This window comes from Camponotus vicinus, unplaced genomic scaffold (assembly GCF_025532165.1).
Source record: "Camponotus vicinus isolate PSW18456_S1 unplaced genomic scaffold, iyCamVici1.0 SCAF_2, whole genome shotgun sequence".
Classification (NCBI taxonomy): domain Eukaryota; kingdom Metazoa; phylum Arthropoda; class Insecta; order Hymenoptera; family Formicidae; genus Camponotus; species Camponotus vicinus.
Window position 1 is genome coordinate 9,242,936 of NW_028141956.1, and position 24,433 is coordinate 9,267,368.

Here is a 24,433-nt window from a genome sequence, read left to right on the forward strand (position 1 = left end):
ACAATATATTCAATAATATTCTATTGATTTTTAATGCCAATGCTTGCAGTGTTAGAGTTGTAATAAATTAACTAAGATGCAAATTAGATAAATTTTATGACTAGATCTTTGTAATTTTACAATGAAAAAATATATTTGTTGTAAAAGTTATAATTGGTTCTTCTTAGCCTCTGATATGCTGTATTTGCGATCCTTCAAATTAATCACAACGACTGTAATATTATCCGCAGACCCTCTATAAAACATAAATGACATAAATAGATTATATAGTACATGGATTACACTCTTATTTTTTAATCAAATTTGATAATTTATGGATTATAGAGATTGGTTAATTGTTATTCTTCTAGTTTTAATAATTCTTTGTTTAATCGTATATGTATTTAATGTTATACTTTCTATATTTTTCATGTATATTCTTAATTTTTTAATTATGAATATAATAAATATGACATAATAAATCTGTGAATAAATAACAATATAGTGAGATAATTCTTGATTTGTATATAAAATCATATCTTACCTGTAAAAACTCTGCAGTGTAATACTTTTCGCGCCAAAATGTGGTTCATTGATACGCTCTTTAATAAAGGCTACAGCTTCTTCATTCGAAAATGTATCCCATAAGCCATCGGATGCCAGTACTATAAACATAGGATTATGATCATTCAAATCAAACGTTAAAATGTCCGGATCAGCAATGACGAGTTTTTTATCTTTTAAAGGATAATCTCCTAGAGCACGAGAAGTCGCTAATATACCAGCAACTCTCCATACACCATTAAAAGTTACCAAACCACCAGCTTTGTTTATTCTTTTCCTTTCTCTTTCCTAAGAACAAATAAATTTAATCTAATAATTTAAATATACGATTACTATATACATATCATGTTTGCATATATAGGATATTTTGTATATCTTTGTATTCTTTGTATCATAAATCTATTCATAATCTTATACAGATTTATTTATAGTTGACAAAATCTTTATATCTAATTCTTTGTTGAATTTGAAATAAATTTTTTCTTTCTCTCTTATATCAAAAATAAAATATAATCTTTAAAATCATAGTATTTTATAACTATGTCCATTATTCAATAATAATGATGATTAAATCTCTTGTTATAGTTTTTAATTCAAGCGCACACGCACGTACGCAGAAAAACAATGTTGCACATATATTAAGATAGTATGAAATATGTATGACTATAAGAAGGAATATATACTTGTTGAGGTTTGTGGTCGAAAGACAAAGGAATTGCATTGCCTTTTCCATCACACATTACTCCCCTAGAATCTCCAACATTTGCTATTGTTAGTTTATTATCTTCCAAAAGAGCAATTAAAGCAGTTGTGCCTAAAATATGAGAATAATGCACATGAAAAAGAAAGTAAACGATATCAATTCTAAACATTAATATATAACAGTTTTTCTTAATTTTAAAATTTTAGGTTTTCAAAAGTTAATATTTTGTTTATTTTATGATAAATTTGGTATATGAATAAAGATTAACATTATTCTTCATGGTTTAAATGGTTATTGTAAGTGAATTGTCTACCTTTATATTTTTTAATGTTTATGAAATATTCTGCTAATTTATTATATTTTTGCTTAACATAATTAGTATCAAAAGTTCAATATTTGTATTGATAAAAAATTTTTTTTGTGAATATTTTTAGAAAAATAAAAATAATTACCAGCAACATCCATATGTTTTTTAGCAGTTTCTACCAACAATCGATCAACTGCTAGAACTTCATCTGTTAGAAGCTTGCCATAATTAATTTTATTTCCTTCAAGATATTTCATTATGTCCACTTTGGGCACTTCCTCCTCATTTTGTCTGCATGGTCTGACCTATGAATAAAAATAATGTAATACACAACAGAAAAAAGATAAAGTTATTTTTGTAAATTTTTTCCACATTTATCTATTTGTAAATTTAATTTCTTTTTACAAAACATTATTTTATAGAATGTAGAGTGTTAAAAATATTTAATTAATAATAAAAAATATAAAATTTTTTATAAAATTTATAAATATACACACATGCACGCGCGTGCATGTGACATCTTGAGTTTTATAAATTTTCTGATGTGCAGAATAAATATACATATGCACTCACATAAATAAATAAGTATCTTAAATAAATAAACGCTATAAAACATATGAACATTCCAGTTAATAAAGCATATTATTTTGATATCAAATGACGTTATTTGGATGTCAAATAACATTATACATATTTTTAACAGTATAGAATTAGTCAGTTGTTAATTTACCGACTCTTGTATACTTATTAAGCAATTTAGTTATCAATTCCATGTAATTTTGGAATAGCTCATATATTTAACATTATATAATTTAACTATACAATTTGTAAGAAATCTACAATTTTGTAAAAAAAATTATTTATAGTATAAAATATAAAAAGCGTGAGAAATCCGAGAAAATATCAAAAGTGTGAGCCACTATCTCTGCATGTTGCCAAAAAAAAGGTTGTCGATTGCCAAATAACTAATCATTTGCTTTAGATGTATTTATTGGAGATATAGATTATTATATATATAATAATTATATTTACAATACACATGTATAAAATGTATAAAGATGTCTTATATTAATATTTTATTAATCCTCGAAAGGGCTATTTATTCATCTCCTCCAGACAATGTTTCCGGATGCCACACAAGTTTGTGTCTTATCAATCTGCGTTCAGTGTATTAATTTGAGTGTACTCTGTACGAGTCCAATTTTATTCTCAACAAAGGCAGAGTTTACACACTCTTATTATTACGTCTGCGGCAAATTGAGAGCAGTAGAAATATTTGCCAAACATAACTCCGCGACTTGCGTCATCTTATTTTTATATTCCATGAGACTAGGAGCTCTTTCAATGATTTGTATTTTCAAACGAGAGTTAACTCAATGGGCTCTGAATTGTATGGGAGCAAAGACCAAAATATCTTTTGCAGTTATGATTCTATCGGTTGTTATTTCTATTTGTTACAGATTTTTCATCATGAAGATCCTGGTGCTTTCGATGTAACGACATGTAACACGAATGTAAACTTCACCATGGACTATAAACTTCACTAATTACACTAATTACACTATATATGCTTTATCTATCAAGTTCTTAGATCATGTGGTTACATCTCGATTGTACTTACTGGCTGCTCGCTTGGTGCTGAGCCGAGAATAACAATGAGATATATTGTGAAACGAGAACTTGCATCTTTCTGTCCACATTTTTACTTTTCTGTCATAGCCATGTTTCTTAAAAAATTTGAAAAAATGGTATTTTTCTTTCACAGAATTATTCTTCAACATACTTAAACTATATCATATTTTATTTAACTTACTTCCACATTTATTTATTATATTTAACAGTGCTAATTCTTCATTTTTTCTTTCAACACTCTTCAATTCTTCGGTTGTACAATTGCGCAAAATTAAACTTATGTATAACAGCATGGATAATGCATATTAACTTTCTTATGTATTTTTATTTTAACTGCACGAAAGAATGATTTTAAGTCGCAAGCGCGCGATTCGCGCGCGCGGATTTTATGGTGGCCAACTGATTATTTGGCAGGCGCCGAGTGTTGTCGGCTGCCATGCTTTCAAAGGCGCTCGGAGAAGCTGCCACAAGGAGCATAAAATATAAGTAAATTAAATATAAACTATTTCTATCTAATTTAAATTAAAAATATTCTATCTACTTCCAAAATAGTGTCAATCTATGTTATAATATTTTAGCGTGTTAATATTATATGTAAATATTACAATAAAACATAGTCTACTATATATAAGATTATATACATTCTTAAAAGATCATCGATGCTATTTGATGTATAATAAATTTATATATTTTGTTCATTTGTATTACTCTACCTTCCTTGTAATCGGTGTTATACTCTCCAATTTATTCAGCAACTCTGAATCAGTCACTTCAATAGTTTTTTTCATACAATCATCTGTCAAAGATGTACTTGCAACTTTACGAAAAGATTTTCTTTTCTGCTCTGGAGATTTTTCATCTACCTTATTGTCTTCTTTCTTTTTTTCTGGTTCATCTTTAGTCAATTGATTCTCAGAAGTAAGTACTTTGCCAGCCAGCATATTCTTCAATTCAAGAACCTTTTTATTAATATTAGAGATAAGTTTGTCACGAGCATAGTTGGCTGCAAACTAAACAAAATAATAAAATTGAATTGTGCTCTTAATATTTTAATTTAAAAAAGTGATTTACAATTTTTATATATTATTTTTTTCAGAGACTGACAAAAAACTATTTTTAAGATTTAAAATTTTACATATTATATAATTCTTTTATAAGAATTACATTAATATTTCAAGAAATCAATATTATAATCTCACTTATAAGAGAAATATTCTCTTTGGATAAATGTCCATATATATTTCTCTATCACTTGTATAAGCGTCCGAATCTTGAAACTTCGATCGGAACTTGTTTTATCTAACAACTGATTTATTTATGCAATTGAAACTTTGGAATTCTTTAATATCATCATGAATTATTTCACATTCTCTTTACTTGTTCTTAGTGAATTACCAATAAATTTCAAAGAATAGTCCTATAATGTTACATTAGGTTCAGTGAGATTTTATAAGTACCTCGTGTCGCTGATCTGTTCTCTTATAAATGAGCTTTATTATAATTAATCATAATATTATATATGTGGATTATTATTGTTCCTTTTTTAATCACCCATTATTTATTTTCTTATTCATAATTTATTTTTATTTATCTTATTCTATTTCAAAATGTGATATTAAAATAAAAATAATATAATTAAATCAATCTGCTAAATCAATACCTCTCCACCATGGCCATCAAATACTGCAAACAAAGAAACTCCAGTATTGTTCACGTCTTCATTCACTACAAAGCGATCTTCCATCCGAGCCCTATGGCCTTGCACAGCATATGCTGCGATGTGACCTTGTTTTAATTCCCAACTAAGTTTTACTGCATTATTCACTGAGTCATTAACTAGGAATTGCAGTTTGGATACCTACACAAAGAAATATGCAATATAGAAAAAGAAGGAAGAAAATATTTTTCACTTCAAATATTTATCTGTAATTATTTTAACTTAAATGTTTAGTGTGTGTAAATAATATATTCTTAGAATGCATTTATACCTTAGTGGTACGTCCCAGAGTGTATTGAATTCTTCCTAGAAGCGCTTTAGCCCAAATATCCACAGCTTGTATATAAAATAAAATAATTGCCAGAATCATACCGCAAACAAGCACTTCTGGTTTCAAAGCATAAATTCGCATAATTTTATAGAGATAACTTAATGGACTGTTAATCCCAGCATTTAACCCGGAGGGAATGCTCACAGCAAACTTCGACATAAGCTTCATGTGTGATGTATAAGTCTGTGTGAATTATAAACAATTTAGATTTTTAAATAATTTAGATAATTTAATATCAAAAAAACGCACACACATACACATGTACACATACTCTCTCTCTTTTTTTTATAAAATGCATCTGAAAATTAATGATACAGATATATTTGTTTATTAATGTAAAATGTGGACTTTTTTATATGTATGTGAAAAATGTAAATAAAAAAAATATTTTTTACTGTATTGAAAAATTTTTAATATGAAATATCTTAATGTGTCCAGAAAAACAAGATCAATTTATATATATATGAAAAGATTTATCAGGGACTCCTAATTTTCTAACTTTTAAAAATTGTTATTAAAAAAGAAATTTTTAATTTGAAATTTAAATTTTATATACGTTTATAAATGATTTTAAAATGAAAATAATTTGATATTTATATTAAATTATTACATTCTTATTAAAGATATGCTGATATGCTATCTCTTGCAGCATAAGTTAATTAAAAAATAATTAACTATCTGCTAATTGCCTATTGAGTTATCTGCTTATGACTCACAAATTTATTTACTTACATTTCTTAATTTAAAGGAATTTATTTTTTTTTAATCTATACTAAATATAAGACTATAACCTAAAATATATATAAGAATAGTAACTCCTTAAGTTAGGTTTGCTTAATCCAGATACTTAATATAATATAGACGAATAATTTTGAATGCTTAATTGAGATAGTTAATAAAAATTGGAGTATTTAAAGTCATTATATAAAAAATATTTATGTAAAACTTTATTTTAAAGAATTTTAAAGTTAAACTAAAATATAGTATATTGCAACATTATGATATAACACAATAAAATTTTTTAGAAAGTTTTTAAATTTACTTTTTAAACATTTTTATGTAATATTATTTCTTTACCTGATATAGAATTAGATCTTCAAGCTCGTCATCCATAATATTTGAATGAATTCTGAATTATTCTTGTATGTACTAAATCTATATTGTCTATATTGAACAGCTGGATATGTATTAAATAGCTGGATTTTTTCTTCACTAATACTGGCACTGAGCACTGGATTAGCGATATTAAAGGTCTATCCACTTGATCGTAAACAGATAAAGGCGTATTTAAAATTGAAATTCAGATTTCTATTAAATATTATTACTTAAATCACACACACATAGGCCGGTATTCATAGTCCGTTCTTATATTTAAGATCGTCTTAAGAACCCATTCAACCAATCAAATAGCTGCAATGCGGTCATTGATTGGTTGAATGGGTTCTTAAGACGATCTTAAATATAAGAACGGACTATGAATACCGGCCATAGACACTAATTTTGATGATAAAAGTGAAGCGAGGACAGCCATTTCCAATTGGGCAGAATATATAGGGTGTCACATAAAATGTTACAAAATTCTTTCCTAAACTTGACATCGTACAAAAAATGTTTTAGACAAAATTATAGGATTTTAAGAAAGGAAAAAGTTAAATAATCTTGAATTTTAACTTAATTTTAACTACATTTTTCACAGCCACGTAAAAGTAAATTTTTTTAAAGGGAATCGTTAATTTTTTTGTAAAATTTGATTTCTCACAATAGATTAACATGAATGTTGAAGAAAAACAGAAGTGAGATTTATCTGAGTTTTGATGTAAATGGAAAGCACCTAATATTCGACATAAAAGGTTATAAAAATAGGATGGTTCAAAGGCTGAATAGTTTAAGAGATATTTGATACTTTGATATAATTTTTCATAAACTATAAAATATTCACTTTTTACTACTTTAATATTTTTATGTACAAAATAATAAGAATCAATTGATCTAAAAAAAACATGATTGTTTAAAAAAGAATTATGAACACGTTTCTTTTCTTTTTTTTTTTTGAGAAAAAATGAAAATATTAATTTTTTAAATGAAATTATCTTTACACGATTAAAAATAATAGTGTATTCAAAATACAAAGAAACTATAAATATTAAATTAATAATTGATTTATATTTTTTAATTTTTAATTCATTAAAATTATATTGAAAGCCTTTTTTTCTATATAAAACAAAAAATTGTTATACTTTATCTATTTAAATGTACACTAAAATATAAAGCGTTAAAATAGCGATAACATCATACTCAGTTTCTTCCTTATATTCTACAACTTTAATTTAAATGATTTTTTTTTTAACATTAACTGCTTATGGATTATTGAGCATTATTATTTTATTTAGAATACTCTATATAATACATATAAGAGAAAAAAAATATATTTAATAACTAGATTAAAATTATACTAAACGTCACACACAAGATGGAAAAAATTATAACTACGCGATAATCTGGTATAAAATTTATATATATATATATGTGTACATATATAAAATATATATTACATTATATATATTGGAATAAAATGTACTAAAAAACGCGATCTTGGTATCCACTTTCAGCCATGCTAGAACTAGGCTTAGTTGGTCCTCCAGGTACTTGATGGTGCGGATGACGCATATGACCAGGTCGTCTTGGCGGTGCCAGATATTCAAACATACTCTGAGTGTGTTGTGCCAACATTTTGCTGAGATCGCACGGCATTGGATCAGTCCAGAAAAAATCATGATTGAGCGCTGAGTCAGAATCACATCTTTTGCTAGGATCAAGAATTAAGAGTTTGTCCAACAAGTCGCAAGCGTAAGGATCTTTCAGATATGGCTTTAATCTATCCTTCACCTATATAAAATCATAACAATAAAAATCATTACAATAAAATTACAGAAATTTATTTATATAGAAATATATTTAAAACTAAAATTATATACAACTGAATATAACACGATGTTTCTGTTACAATAAATGTGTGTGTGTGAATATTCATATAATACATATAAAATACTAATGAAAACGCAAAGGAAAATGAAAAAAAAATAAAAAAGAAATGCTTCTTTAATTATTACCGAAAAACATTGCATTTAGCAAATGCTTATATAGATACTTGTTATCACACTGAAAAACTTATATAAACATATAAATCAAAACTAAAATAATATATGCTAAAAAGACTAGTGTGAATCGTTGGATACTGATACATATGTTATAAAGCAATCACAATATTTATTATAGTATTAATCTTTTTTTCTGTAATTGAATTCTTATAGTGATGTTAGTTCCAATTTTTACTCACAGAAAATATCCCTCTTTGATTTAAAAAATCCAAAGGTAAGAGAAATAAAATTTTTCTATCTATTTATCTAAGAATGTGTACATTTTATCTTTAACTTAATTTTTAACATATTTAAAATCAAAATCGGCGAAGAATAATTTTAATATGGTCTTCTAAGCAATTCTTTCCTTGTTAGTTTAAAACGAAGTTTATGTCAGAGTTTAAATTTTGAGTTTGAAGTTCTTGCTAAAGATTGTTTCTTCTTTCTATCTAAATGACTAGATTTTTATCTATAGCGCTGCATGTTAATATATTATTATACCCTTTATATGTGTATTTATATATATATATATATATATATATATATATATATATATATATATATATATATATATACATGTATAAAGAGTTTTGCTGACTCTTTACCTTTCGTTTTTGTCCTTTAGGAAGATCCATCTTATTAAACAAATCTAGGTTTTCAACTCCAGGCCAAACTTCAGTCGTTATTGAACCACATAATTGCGAGATCAATATAAGCTGTTGCTGCTCAGTATTACCTTGCATTATAGGAGACCTATAGATTTTATAAAAAGTATATTTGTATAATTATGCAATGCACATATAAGAATTATGTAACATATATTTACAAAGAATACTATTATATACATGCCTTGTCCACATTTCTGCCATTATACAGCCAGCACCCCACAAATCTACAGGAGGTCCATAATTCCTATCACCGAGTAGAAGTTCAGGCGGCCGGTACCAAAGAGTAACAACTCGGTTTGTATAACGATTCGAATGGCCATTTTTTGCACTAAATGCTCGTGCCAAACCAAAATCAGCTAATTTTAGAACACCATTTTTCGTTATTAGAACATTAGCAGCTTTCATATCCCTATGTAAAATCTAGAATACAAAATAATACATTATTATCATTATTATACTTTATCCTGACAATAATATATAATAAATATCAACACTATTTTTATCATCATTATTATTGTTACTATTATGTATCAGTATCATTGATTATTAAATAACAGTTATTATTTATTAATATTACTATTATTATAATTATAATAAATTAATTCATTAAAAGATAATTATATTAAATTAATTGTCGATATATAATTTTAAAATTTTATTATTTTGTTATATAATAAATATCATATATATTTGTTACTATGATAAATGTTGCTAATAAATGATATAATAATATAATTTCTTACCTTATTACTATGTATGTAATAAAGACCATTTAATAACTGTTGCATAACTTTTTTTATCTCTCCTAAACTAAATTTTACATTTACATTTGACAACAAGCCAGCCAAGTCATGTTCACAAAAATCGAATATTAGATAAAAGGTAGAACGATACCGATTGTATTGAGTTGCTGAAAACATATATATTATAAAAATTTTAAAAATTTTAAATTATATTAATATAATCAGTTTTTAATACCAACAAATAATGTTAATATATTTAGTAATGTGATTACTTCTATAAACAAAGACAATTTCTCTAAATAAGAACAAACATAAAAAAAAAAGAAAATTTATAATATTTTGAGTATAATAAAATGTTTCTACTATTTATTTAATTTATTACACATGCTCATTTCGAAGAAGTAAAATCAACCTTTTAGCAAATTCAACTTTTTATTTTTATTTTCTTATTCTTAAACAACAGAAGATATCAAAATCCCTCATAGAAAAAAAAATTATTTTTTAATTAAAATTCATATTTTTAATATACCATTAATATATGCATATCATTAAACATAACATATATTATATAATACAATATCAAACAATACAGTGTTGCAATGCCAAATATGTACATCTGTATATTTATAGTTTATCAACAATTAACAGTATATTATTTACCTCGTGTTCTGCAAATCTCTATAAGATTAACAACATTCTCATGTTTCAGTAATTGTAATATTTTTATCTCTCGTAACGCTGTAATAGGGAACTAGAACAAAATTTTATATATATGTAATTGTTTGCTGCATATTAATATTTAATTTACGTTTTTAAGAAAAAATATTAAAAAATAATATTAAATAATATTATTTTTTAATATTTTAATATTTTTTCTTATAAAAACAATTTTTTAAAAACTGTTTTCTTTATACTCATACATTCCTCTCATTACTTTATGCATAAAAATATTGAGGTAAGATAAAAAATATTTTATCAGATATTTATTTTAATTTGACATAATATTATATAGTTTATATAAAATTATATATATATATATATATATATATATATATATATATATATGTCAAATTAAAATAAATATAAATATCTTGTAAACTATTTAATTTTTATTCCCCTCTTATACGTAACTTTTACATCGACTATACGAAGAATCCTCATATGACTTTGGAAAATCTCAGTTGAAATTTAAGATATGAACTTCTATTTCTCTCAATATTCTATGAATTTTGTCTGGAACGTTTCTTGTACATAAAGTTTCAAAGAAAAATCCTTTTAATCCTTCAAATGCCCTACCTTGTATATAGAGAACAATATGTAAAATAAATTACAAAATTTATTTAAGAGATATTAAATAAAGTTATATATTTTACATCAAACAACTACAATCACATTAAACAATTACATCAATACAAATGAGTAAAAACACTGAGCTTTATAATAAAATATATTCAAATAAAGAAAGAATATTATACCTAATATAATTAGTTCTTGTATCGTTAAAAAATTGTTTGTTGAATTATGTTATATAATATAAAAAAACTCACCCCTTCTTTTTCATTATCCATTAGTACTTTCTTCATTGCAACAAACTTCTTATTTGTTTTCTTGTCTCTGGCTTTAAACACTTCTCTATAAAACAATCAAGTATATTATATTACATAATATAAAATATATATTACATAAAATATAAAAAAGTTACATTTAATATATATTTATAATACAATAAAAGGATGTATAATCTTTCTTTATAGTTCCAAAAAATTTATTATTATTCAAATTAATATAAATTTTTAAAATATCAATTATTAAAATATAAATTATTTTTATGTAAAAAAATTTAAAAGATAATAATCAAGAATTTATAAGTTCAGACTGTATTAGTACTAAGCAACAGCTCGTAGGATAGAGTAGAAAGCAAAGAATGGTTATAAAATAAATAAAATTGATCAGCACTTCAAGCGAGCAAATATATCATAATATAAAGTCTAAATAATCATTTAATCATATGTCTAAGCTCAGTTACAAAAATCTAAGAAACAATGCAATTGCTGTTTAAAACTATTCATGGATGGACAAAATGTCACAAATAATATAAACTTCAAAGTGTAAGTAATAGTCATAAAAAAATGTCAACAATGTAAATTAACTTATTCATTCAATCCTATGATGATGATTAAGTTACAATATTGTATTCTAAAGTTTACTCCTTGAAATAGAGTATTGTTTGACCAATCTATAGAATGCAAAGAAAAGAAATAAAAATTTCTTTTTGATTAGTCAATCATATTTAAAAAAAATCGGATAGGTGTTGAAGCAGTCTATTATATTGAAAAAAAATTGTGAAAATCTAAAATATTTCTTTTTCAATGTAATTATTATTCAACATTCATCTCAATTTTTTCATGAATGTGACTTTATAGTATCTAAAACATATTTTTTTTTATAATGATCCATCGAACCATTTATGAGAAAAAAAATATTAAAAATTTATTACTCCATTTAACTATCGTCTACCCCTTTGATCGATTTATAGAAAATATATGTTGTAGATTAATGCTCAAAAATATTACAAAAGAAAAATGGTAGGTGTACCAAGCGCCTATGATGTTGAAAAAAAATTTTGAAAGTTAAAATATTTTTTTTTCCAATGTTGTTATTCTCGAATTTGGACCCCAATTTTTTTTTAATGCGGCGCAATTGTTCCCAAATTACATATTTTTTTTCAAAACGATTCATTGAACCGTTTAGGAGAAAAAAATTAATTTCGAAAAAAAAAATTATTTTTTACTCTTAAGCACGTGCAGTTTCGAGGCTAATATTTTAGGGAATTGTAAGTTCCATTGATAGTAACTTACAGAAAAAATTTCAGCCCTACACCTGTGGGGGCAGATTGGCCGTGCTTACCCGGTTATGGCCTTTCATTGAAAAATTATAACTTACATCTGTAGCTTATGACGCAAAAATAGCTTTGAAAATATACGCTCATATGAGGGAGAATGCTTAGTAAAGAAATCGAAATGTGATTTCAAATGAAAATTACAAATGTCCTTTAATATTACAATTTTATGTCCTTTATGCTTGTTTCTATTAACGTCGTTTAATCTTAGCTTAAGGGCCTGAGCAGAATGGCTGCCTTATAATTTTAAGACTATGTTTTATGCCTTAAGTCTTTGTCTTAGGTAAGGGCCTGAGCAGAATGGCTGCCTTATAATTTTAAGACTATGTTTTATGCCTTAAGTCTTTGTCTTAGGTAACGCACAATACTGTGTGTTATGTCTCGAGTCTTATGTATACGCGAACGTTTATTTCTTACAAACGTTCGCATATACATAAGACTCGAGACATAACACACAGTATTGTGCGTTATGTAAGACAAAGACCTAAGGCATAAAACATAGTCTTAAAATTATAAGGCAGCCATTCTGCTCAGGCCCTAACGCACAATACTGTGCGTTATGTCTCGAGTCTTATATATATGCGAACGTTTATTTCTTACAAACGTTCGCGTACACACAAGACTCGAGACATAACACACAGTATTGTGCGTTACCTAAGACAAAGACCTAAGGCATAAAACATAGTCTTAAAATTATAAGGCAGTCATTCTGCTCAGGCCCAAAAGTTAAGCGGCGTTGGTTGAAATGGCCATTAATATTATTACATGAGGGCCTGAGCAGAATGGCTGCCTTAAGATTTTAAGACTATGTTTTATGCCTTAGGTCTTTGTCTTAGGTAACGCACAATACTGTGTGTTATGTCTCGAGTCTTATGTATACGCGAACGTTTATTTCTTACAAACGTTCGCGTATACATAAGACTCGGGACATAACACACAGTATTGTGCGTTACTTAAGACAAAGACCTAAGGCATAAAACATAGTCTTAAAATTATAAGGCAGCCATTCTGCTCAGGCCCTGACTTTAAAACAGATTGTGCTTACCCAAAAGTTCCCTGGCCAATTTTCGCAACTTTTTCATACTTCGAAGATTCATCGCAATATGGAAAATCAAATTCCTCGATGTATTTCTCTTTTTCCTTCGTATTCATTGTAGTTGAATTGTATAAAGTATCAGAGAAAAGTATAAACAATTGTATCTCGAATCTCTCTTCTGTCACTATAAACCTATAGTTTAGATTGGAACCTAAACTAGAAATATCTCTATCATCGACGAAGTAACTATTAGATGGTTAACTATGGGTAAATTTTCGTCACGAGATCAAGGCCGGTATTCATAGTCCGTTCTTATATTTAAGACCGTCTTAAGAACCCATTCAACCAATCAAATAGCTGCAATGCGGTCATTGATTGGTTGAATGGGTTCTTAAGACGATCTTAAATATAAGAACGGACTATGAATACCGGCCCAAGTGACTTCAATATTGAAGAACGATGACATTCGTGTTCTGACTATATTACCAAGAAAAATTCGGCTGTAGAGCAGCAAATAAATAATTAATAAGTTTATTTAATTTATTTTAATTTATTTTATTCCAAAATTTTTATTTTTTATTTATTTTAATTTTATTTTTTTTTATTTATTTTACAGTTTTAATCTTAATAAGTTTGTTAGAAACTTATATTATTTCCCTGTTTTCTCCCATAGAAGATCCCGTAAGAAAACAAATAAGATATCCTTATTATCAGAGAGAAGACTGAGAGATGTCATGGCCTGCTTTTAGGTGATCCCTGAAAGCGATACTCCCTCTATGGACATTGAAAACGTGGACATGAACTACAAAGCCAATGTCCATGAATGTTCTCAGAGGATAATATATAATGTGCACAATTTCTGGTTTTGTTCCGTGCTATGTGCACGAAATGCCGGTAGCACCAATGCTATATAACAAGATACTTATGTATGTAAATTGATAGTAAATAAATTATTCAATCACAAAAGATACTGTAATATTCAAAGATGAAATAAATATTTTTCTATATTCATTGTCATATTTATATCTTTTTATTTACAAAACACAAAATGCCTGCTGTGGATTGAAAACATTTTTAACCGTATTTCTATAAATCTTCTTAATTAGCAGTAAACTGATCTTTGATATTTATCAATCATTTTTTAAATTATTTAAAAATTTAATTATTAATACATGTATAGAATTTGTCAAATTAATCACTGATTCTTCTGAAGTTTTTATAATTAAGACTCGAAAAATATAAATGTTGCAAAATATTTTAAGTCTCTTCCTTTATATAAAATATAAAGAATTCATATGTTCCATTTTAATATAGCTAACATTATTTTTATATATTTTTATTATAATTTTCATACCAACATAATATTTTTATGCTTAATATAATATTTTTATGCATAATATTTTTATACTAAATACATATTACAAAATATATGACAAAATATAATACAAATTTAATATAAAATATAATTCGAAATTTAATACAAAATAATTTATTACACGAAAATGTCCAAAATATACGTATAATATAAAATTTACTAAAAATTTTTACATAATTCAGACGAGACTGATCAGCGAAGATTAATTACGCGACATTTATTATTAATAATAGATATGCAATAATAGAATTTAATAAGTTTTATATAACGTAAATAATCGTGATCAAAAGAGTCATTAATAAAATTATTGATCGTTTCTTCGATTGTAAAAAAAAGTATTTGCATTACTGGCGCATTTTGTATAGATTATCAAAGGAGATATTCAAAATGAAAAGATAGAATAAACTTCGAAATCAACAATTAAATTACTAAATAAATCGCGATTTAAAATTCCCGAGAAAACGCGACGAATAAATAAATCGATAATATTCGGAATATCCGATTGTGATATGTATACCTTTTATAATATAATAATCGAAGCGCCTCAATAGACATTATAATCGCACGCGATATAATTATCACGTAAATGCGACGATATTTTGACAGACAATTTGATGACTGTAATATTTACGAATACAGTACTCACTGTCTGAGTCAATTGTGAATCTTTATAAGATAAATCGCGACTCGAATTCACGAGAAAACACGATAATAAATATAAGTCGATAATATGCGGAATATTTGATCGCGATACGTATAATTTTTATAATATAATAATCGAAGCTCACAATAGACACGTGCGCGATATAATTATTATCACGTAAATATAGAAAATCGAAAATATTTCGACAAACATTTGAGGTCTGTAATGTTTGTGAATATGCAATTCACCGACCGATTTACTTGCGAATTTTTATAAGATAAATCGTGATTTAAAATTCGCGATAAAACGCGACGAATAAATAAATCGATAATATTTAGAATATTCAATTGCGCGATTCAGATACGCGAGTGACATACCGGTAATCCGATAAAAAGAGGAGCGATCTCAAAAATGGAGAACGATTAACATTTTGTTTCTACATCAGATTTCGCAAAATCAATCTGCGAAGAAAAGTTAAGTGATCCATTGAACGTCGGGAGCTTCACTGTAGGAGGTACGAATCCTGGATCTTCCGGACTATTCCCGATAGCAATGATTTCAATAATAAATCAATGACAATTATCCCTCGTCATTATCTTCAATTCACGAAATTGATATGCACATCAAAAAACATGTTCTTCCATTATTAAGAAATATATTTCTTTATTGAAAATTAAATGGATATAACGACCTTTTTTATTGAAATGTGATTACGAACGATTATATTTATAAATAATAAAATACATGCATTATTAGAGTTTGTGTTAAATGTGCGAACACATATAATTTGGGGTACCGTTCGCGCGCGCGAGACGAATCGAATCCGATATCATCAAGATTTAAAAAATTTCAATTCGAACAATGTGCAAAATAAAATAAATCAAATAATTTTAAACAATTAATTCTGGATTAATTCTCTAGATTCTTATTCTTATAACGTTTAAATTAATAATTTCTTTTCTTTTAATCAATATCTTACTGATATAGGGGTACCCATTCGATTTGTCTCGAAATTTTTAAGTATTCGCACATTTTATGTAACATTCATGTATAATTTCGCGTACATATAATATATAACATTATTAAAAATTATAAAAATATTTTGGATACGTGAATTTGTGCATGTATTTTATTATACATATATATAAAATGGTATATACCTAAAAACTAATATTTCAAAATGGCGATGGATGTCCAATAACTGCAAATAGTTTCTTAAAAGAAACTAAAAATTAATGTTAATATCCCCAGCACCTAGAAATAATTTTTCAAAAGAGACAAATTATATTAATTAAAAATATATTCGATCGTAATCATTTTTATCAAAAAATTTATACAAATTAATTACAATATGAAATTACTTGAAAAACTAAAATTTATACACAACGCTATATCCATATTTAATCTACTATTAAATCTTTCTGGCATTATATATATAGACAATAATAATACCAATCCTAGTAATGATAGAACATTTTTAACGAAGAAAAGAAGAGATACATTTCTCTCATCTAAATATATATTATTTAAATTAATTCGACGTTAAAGAAGCGTATCGTCGTTGAATTACTACCGAAATCATTGCTTTCGGAAATTGCCAGGAAAACCTGAGATTAGTTCCTTCAATCTTACAATAAAAATTCCCAATTTTTAACAGGGCACCGAACTAGACGTCGCGAATGGATCTCACAAGAACCGGTGAGAAATAATTCTTCATGATGAAAATCGTTTTGACTCCTCGGCGGTACGAGCCACGCAACTTTCATTAAAGTTTATTTAACGGAAGGAACAATGATAACTCTTTTATTAAAACGACAATCTCGTTTAAGAACGCGAAAAAGAACGCGAAAAAAACACGGTGTTTTTGCAACGGTAATTTATTAATTTATTTATGAATATTTTCCGATACGAAAAAAAAAATTCATAAATACAAATATAACTGGAAAAATAAATTATTAAATTCATAATAATTAACTCGCGATTCTATAATATAAGGTAATCGTTAAATTTTGTGAAGTTAATATTTAATCGTTGATTTATCACGAATCTTATCGAATCTTCACTCTCTTATTCGACATTTCTTTATATTTAATTAGCAATATTTAGGAATATTATCTGACGAGAGGGACAGCGATAAAATTCTTCTGTTAAAATGATAATCTTGTATAAGGACGCGAAAAGAACGCGGAAAGAACACGGTATTTTCGCAATCATAATTTAATAATTTATTTTAAGAATATTCAGTTCCGCGCTGTATGGAATTCATAAATAAATAAAGCTAACGGAAAGCATGTCATTAAATTTATAATAATTGACTCGCGATTCTGTAACGAAGGCGTCCGTCAAATTTTATAATGCTTATATTTAATCATTAATTTAGCATCGAATTTTTACATTTTATATAAAAATTTTCCGAATTTATTAATGACTCTTTGACATGAAAATACAAACAGTTACTCTTTTATGAATATTCCAAAAATATATACTACAGAAACAAATACTTTAATTTAATGAATTACTATTATGTTAATTACTATTATGTAATCATTATACGTATACTTTCGATCATTTTTCGTGTAATTTACATAAGAATTTACAATCGTAAATACAATTTCATATAATATAATTATAGTCATAATTGTATTGTATTTTACAATTAAAATATCAATGTTAGATTATAATTAAAATACAATTATAACTATTTATAATTTACAATTTACAATTTACAAATTTATGATGCTATCAATATCAAATAATAATATTCCATTTATTGAAATATTTAATAACATCGATATAATAATTTGATATTGATAGCATTAACATTTGGATTTAATATTATATTTGATTTAATACACATATATTTTTAAGTTTTAATATAAAATATAACATGTTAAGATTTCTTAAACGTTAATAATTATGCAATTTCTTTAATATTTCTCAAAATAATTTTGATAATTTAAATTTCACTTTTAAAACATTTTTATTTTTAAAACATGTTATATTTATTTTAACAACGTTTTTAAAAATAAATTTAACTTAATTAAAATAATTTTAATTTACCCCTAGGATTATTGGAATATTAAAAGAAAGAATGAATCTTACTTAATAGCCCTAACAACCCTATTAAAGGATTCTAATAATTTTAATAGCTTTAACAATCCTACTATTACAGAATTCTAATGATCTTAAGAGCCCTAACAACCCTAATATTAATAGAAGAATTCTAATGATTTTACTTAATAGCCTTAACAACCCTACTTCCTGATTAACTAAAATTATTCGAGATTTGAGGAACCTATCTCTAATCATCACCTCACCTAATCATGTATATATTTTAGTCACGTGCCCTAACCGCGTGCCCTAATCGTATTCTTCAGGCCAGTTGAACCTACCTTTCGTTGATCCTGGCCACTTTCTTTCTCGATCTCTAATCAGAGATCGAAGAAGGAGATAATTACTCCTTCTTTTGCCGGATAATTACCGGCAAAAGAGCGTGAAATATTTACGCTCATTTAGTAACAATTGTTCGTTTTTACAATCGTTCGTTAAATATTGAATATAACTTTATTTTAACTGAAATAAAGCCAAATTACTACAAATTTTTACAAATTTCTATAAATTATATTTTATAATAAAATATAAAATTAATGTGTGTATTTATTATATTACAAATTATTTAATTAATTAATCATTTGGCTTTATATTAAGTTAAAATAAAGTTTAAAAACAATATCTACAAACAAATTCTACGATGGATGAGCTATGAGCAATTAGAAGATAAGTGCGTATTATAAGAATAAATTAGCATCAAAAATTGATAAAATTGATAATTGTTAATGCATGTCCTTTATTTAATAAATTAGACAAAATCTTTACAAAAAAATCTTTTCTTGATCTCCTTTTTTTTTTAACTAATATTTCAATATATTTTCGCGATAGATGCAAAGCATAAGTTTGAAAAAACTTATTAAAATTATTTAATTTAATTTAATTAATTTAATTTAATTATTTTATTTAATTAATTAAATTTAATCCATCATAGCTCATCCATTTTAAGGCAACGGATCAATCTACAATCTACATCTACATCTACATCTGCAATCTCTACGAATCCGTTACCTTAAAGTTGAATAAAAGTTTTTTTCACTCACCGGCACTGATGCGCAACAGCGGAGTTGTTGTTATCGAAGCTAGTTGTCTGTAACATACAAATATAAAATTCATTTATAATAATGCTCACAAAATGCAATTAATATTTAAAAAAATTTTTATCGCGCGGAATTTTATATCCGATGTGTAAAATAATAAGCAGATAAACACGTACGGAAAAATTTTATAAATTTTTGAAACTGTTTTTTAAATAGAAAATTTTATATGACTTTTATAAAAATCTTTCTCTTTAATTCATTTAAATAATAAGATCGAATTATTGTTCGTTTATAACAAGTTAACGATTTATAATATATAATTAATATATAAATAATAGATATTCACCATCAGGTTGCTCCGCCGATGCAAGATTCCTCTCCCAGGCCTCCTCCTCCTCTCATGTTGTTGACGCGCGATACTTTTAACGGCACTCCCGCACTCACGAGCGATATTTTTATATCGCTATTTCCGCTATTTTACGCGCGATACTAAACGGCACTCCCGCACTAATTCGGTACGGTTAAAAATTTGGTCGCGCGATGTATATATTTAATATATATATACTTTGTACGACACTCCCGGTTTCGGTACGAACGAAAATCCCATTTCATTTCATGAGAATCAACTTCGAGCCAACAGGTCGGGAATGCAACGATACAACTAGCAAAGACTAGACCCGAACCGGAAAGAAGACGGAACGATTGACGGAAATAGAGGAAAATAAAGTTCATCAACTCTTTTTCGCGCATAATTATCCTACCTCGTATCGAACCTGGACCCGCTAAGCACGATTTCAGGTGCTCCGCCCGGACATATTATGCCTCCCGCGGTTGCTATATACTACACCAGGCTAGTAGACGGCAAAAGAAGAGGATACCCACATTTTTTAAATGCTAACATTCAGCAATTTAAAAAATGGGGAGGCAACCCCTTTTACCGAGCGAAAATCGTGCCTAGGGGAATCCACTCGACTCCTCGACAGGGTTAACACACGCAGTGCGTGTGGCTGTAGACGAGCAAAGAGAAGGGACCCATTGACGACCATTCCGAGCAGTCGATCGAGTTCTAACTAATTCGGGCCGAATCACTTGACGAAGCACGAAGCACGAGTGTACGTTGCATAGCAACGTGTGCAAACTCGAAATCCTAGTTAGTTGGCATCGAAAGTAGAGACTCATGACAATAATGAAATTGGGATTTTTATACGAAAAGTCCAACGCGGAAGCGCGAAAACGCGACGACGCGAGAATACTACAACGCGAAAACGCGGTAACGAAGCGCTTGCCGTCCGCGGCACGTTGACGGCACCGACGACGCGAAAGGGTACTTAGCTTCCCATTCAGGCACCTTAAGATTTATCATAAATATAAAAATTTAAGATAAACCTCAAGGCACCATCCAAGTACTAAGCCCTCCCACCGCGACAAGGTGTACCCCATGGGAGGGTTATATTATATATAATTTTATATATAATATAATACATAATTTGAAATTTATTTTGTAATATAGTACATAAATTTAAATTCGCAAATATAAACGATAAATAAAAATATAAAGGATGAGAGAACATCTATTATACAAAGCAATGTTCAAAATAATTGATTTTAAATTTAATTATTGCGCGCAATTAATTTTTACATTTTTACTTTTAAATAGATATATTTTAATATTATAAACTGCGTAATTACAAAATAATTTATATTTCTTACATATAAACTTTTAAAAATATGATAAATAAAAAAATTTCTATTTTTTTATATGTGAAATATTTAAATAAATATATTAATTTGAAATGTTTTATAAAACATAAAAGTATCTGAAAATATTAATTAATAAAAAATTTTATAAATGTTTTAATTATTTTAAAATAAAATGGAATATTTTTTATAAGTATATGTATTATATATGTTACAATTTAAAATCACTATTAAATCACAATCAAAGAAATAAAACGAAACGAGAAATATGTATATTTTGAATATATATATTATTGATAAATAATTTATATATTGTTGCGTCCGCGGAACGCGGTATATATCGAACGCGCGGGACACAATCGGCATACGTTGACGCTCGTGCACTCGTAACTAATAACGCGATTTAAGGTGCACAAGAATTTTAATAAACCGCGAGTGACATATAAGAATTCAGAATAATCGTAAAATGGATCACAAATAGACGCGCGTCCGCACAGCTTAATAGCTGGGCTCAGACTCTTTGACAGTCGTTGTTTATAACAATATCTTGACATCGCGCGCGGAAACGATCTTCTTCGAAAGAATTCAACGGGTGACGAATACAGCGGGACGGGACGCGGGAACGCAACAATATAATAAATAATGAATGTGATAAATAATTTATATTAATGACTTACATTACATTTTTCATTGGTCCATCCATTTCCAAAACCTCCTTTTTTTCTTTTGTTTTCTTCACTTTTTCCTCGTGGCACTCCAATCCTCGTTGCACTCATTTGAATTCCTCGTTGCACTTACACTCATTCACGAAAAGTTCCTCGTTGCACTTGCAATTGTGTTCAGAGAAAGAATTTGATAATATATGATACGTCTCACATCACTACTTCACTGCTCAAGAGCCACTGAGCGAATGATCGTAAGTCAGAAACATTACCGCGGTACTGTTTATATCGCCAAGGTTGACTATGTAGAGAAAGAATTTGATAATATGTGAAACGTATCTCACCTCACTACTCAAAGTCACTGTGCGAATGATAATAAAGCCGTGTAACGTATTAACAATAGCGCGATACTGTTTATCAAGGTCGAACACGGTGTTATTGATAATTCTCTCGTTGCCGAAATGTTTTCTGTAATATAAAATATTCGTGCGCGGAATGTTAAATTATAGAAGTATTTTAATTTATTGATTAAGATTAATTGATTATTTATTAAACCATTCATCATGAAGTCTTTCGTTATGCTAATTATTTGCATCTATAATTCGATTGTTTTACTTCGTGTTCTCTCACAATCCAAATTATATTTAGATTGTCAAGAACGATAAAGTAACACGAATGAAATATATTTGTGACTCTAAGTATTAAAATAATAATTATTATTCGTAAAGATTGCAAACATCGATGTGATTATTTAATATGTTGGATTCTTATCATTTTATTGATTCTCGATTGAATTGTATATTGTTTATATTGTTAACAAGGATTGAGAATATTTAAAGCATTGGTCGAAATATATTTAATATATATATATATAATATATATATAATATATATATTTCTAATATTGTTAAGGAAATATCATTATAATAAGCATCAATATGATCAAAAGATCATAATATATTTAATTGTCTTGTCCCCTTTCATGTATCCCCTGTTTCAATTTTTATTCGCAGTAATGAATGATTACGATTCGATAAATATTTATCGTTGCGATACAGTTTCATGTCGTTTATCAAAAGTTAATTAATTTTTAATTATTAATATTTATAGCAAATTACGTTTCGATACTAATTGTAATCGTGTTTAGTACAAAAATTACAATATACAAAGCGTTTCTCACCACTACTTTATTACTCGAGAGTCATCGTGCGAATGATGACAAAGCCGTAACGTATAGTGTGTTACTGTTTATATTTTATATTGCCAAAGTCGAACACCGTGTTATCGGCAATTCGTTGAAATATTTTATATATTATAAAATATACACTAACGCGAAATATTAAATAACAGAAATACTTTAATTTATTGATTATTAATTAAACAATTTATCACGGAGCATTTCGTTACGTTAATTATTTGCATCTATAATTCGATTGTTTTACTTCGTGTTCTCTCAGAATCCCCCCCTCCCCAAATTATATTTAGATTGTCAAGTAGAGTGATAAAGTAACACGGATGGAATATATTTGTGACTCTAAGTATTAAAATAATAATTATTGTCCGTAAAGATCACAATGATCGAAGTGATTATTTAATATTTTGTATTCCTATCATTTTATCGATTTTCGATTAAATTGTATATTGTTTAATTAACAAGGATTGAGAATATTTAAAGCATTGGTCGAAATATATTTAATTCTAATATTGTTAAAGAAATATCATTATAATAAGCATCAATATGATTGAAAGGTCATAACATAATTAATCCTCTTATGCCCTTTTATGTATCCCCTGTTTCAATTTTTATTTGTAGTAATGAATGAATGCGATTCGATAAAGTTTTATCGTTGCGATACAGTTTTATGTCGTTAATTAATTTTTAATTAATTAATACTTATTAATATTTATAGCAAATTATGTTTCGATACTAATCGTAATCGTGTTTAGTACAAAAATTACAATATACGAAGCGTTTCGCATCACTACTTTATTACTCGAGAGTCACCGTGCGAATGATGACAAAGCCGTGATATGTATAGCGCGCTTGCTATACGTCGCCAAGGCCAAACATGATATTATTGATAATTCTCTGCCGAAATATTTTACATACTACATATACACGCGGAATTTTAAATTATAGAGGTATATTTTATTTTAAATTAATTATTAAACGATTGATATATCACGGAACC

The 24,433-nt window shown here is 27.0% G+C and overlaps 2 protein-coding genes across 4 annotated transcripts; both read right to left on the reverse strand.

Annotated features, from left to right (window-relative positions):
• Positions 1–77: 77 nt before the first annotated feature.
• On the reverse strand, positions 78–6,522 carry LOC145967549 (protein phosphatase 1L). 2 transcript variants are annotated; one of them, XM_083092544.1, is made up of 9 exons: positions 6,311–6,522; positions 5,491–5,531; positions 5,174–5,416; positions 4,846–5,043; positions 3,899–4,195; positions 1,699–1,858; positions 1,227–1,357; positions 524–831; positions 78–235 (listed from the first exon to the last, which is right to left on the reverse strand). In XM_083092544.1, the coding sequence occupies exons 2-9, from the start codon at positions 5,500–5,502 to the stop codon at positions 148–150; spliced, it is 1,437 nt and encodes a 478-aa protein (XP_082948670.1). In that variant the 5' UTR covers positions 5,503–5,531; positions 6,311–6,522; the 3' UTR covers positions 78–147. The 2 variants fall into 2 exon arrangements, with proteins under 2 accessions (XP_082948670.1, XP_082948669.1); XM_083092543.1 differs by lacking the exon at positions 5,491–5,531 and having other exon boundaries at positions 6,311–6,521.
• Positions 6,523–7,727: 1,205 nt separating this feature from the next.
• Positions 7,728–13,909, reverse strand: Cdk9 (Cyclin-dependent kinase 9). 2 transcript variants are annotated; one of them, XM_083091095.1, is made up of 7 exons: positions 13,726–13,909; positions 11,329–11,413; positions 10,442–10,532; positions 9,782–9,948; positions 9,220–9,458; positions 8,976–9,123; positions 7,728–8,119 (listed from the first exon to the last, which is right to left on the reverse strand). In XM_083091095.1, exons 1-7 carry the CDS (start codon positions 13,830–13,832, stop codon positions 7,811–7,813), a joined length of 1,146 nt encoding a protein of 381 aa, XP_082947221.1. In that variant the 5' UTR covers positions 13,833–13,909; the 3' UTR covers positions 7,728–7,810. The 2 variants fall into 2 exon arrangements, with proteins under 2 accessions (XP_082947221.1, XP_082947222.1); XM_083091096.1 differs by lacking the exons at positions 11,329–11,413; positions 13,726–13,909 and adding an exon at positions 10,913–11,076.
• Positions 13,910–24,433: the final 10,524 nt, after the last annotated feature.

Bases quoted from the DNA above. Each gene is read 5' to 3' on its own strand.
- LOC145967549 (XM_083092543.1), bottom strand. From the start codon at position 6,346: ATGGATGACGAGCTTGAAGATCTAATTCTATATCAG. The intron at 4,196-4,845 runs GTATTGATTTAG...TATTTTGTTTAG, and splicing joins TTGATGGCCATGGTGGAGAG to TTTGCAGCCAACTATGCTCG. The intron at 236-523 runs GTAAGATATGAT...TATGTTTTATAG, and splicing joins ACACTGCAGAGTTTTTACAG to AGGGTCTGCGGATAATATTA.
- Cdk9 (XM_083091095.1), bottom strand. From the start codon at position 13,832: ATGAATACGAAGGAAAAAGAGAAATACATCGAGGAATTTGATTTTCCA. The intron at 10,533-11,328 runs GTGAGTTTTTTT...ATTTTGTTCTAG, and splicing joins TGGATAATGAAAAAGAAGGG to TTCCCTATTACAGCGTTACG. The intron at 8,120-8,975 runs GTAAAGAGTCAG...GATTTTATATAG, and splicing joins CTAAAGGACAAAAACGAAAG to GTGAAGGATAGATTAAAGCC.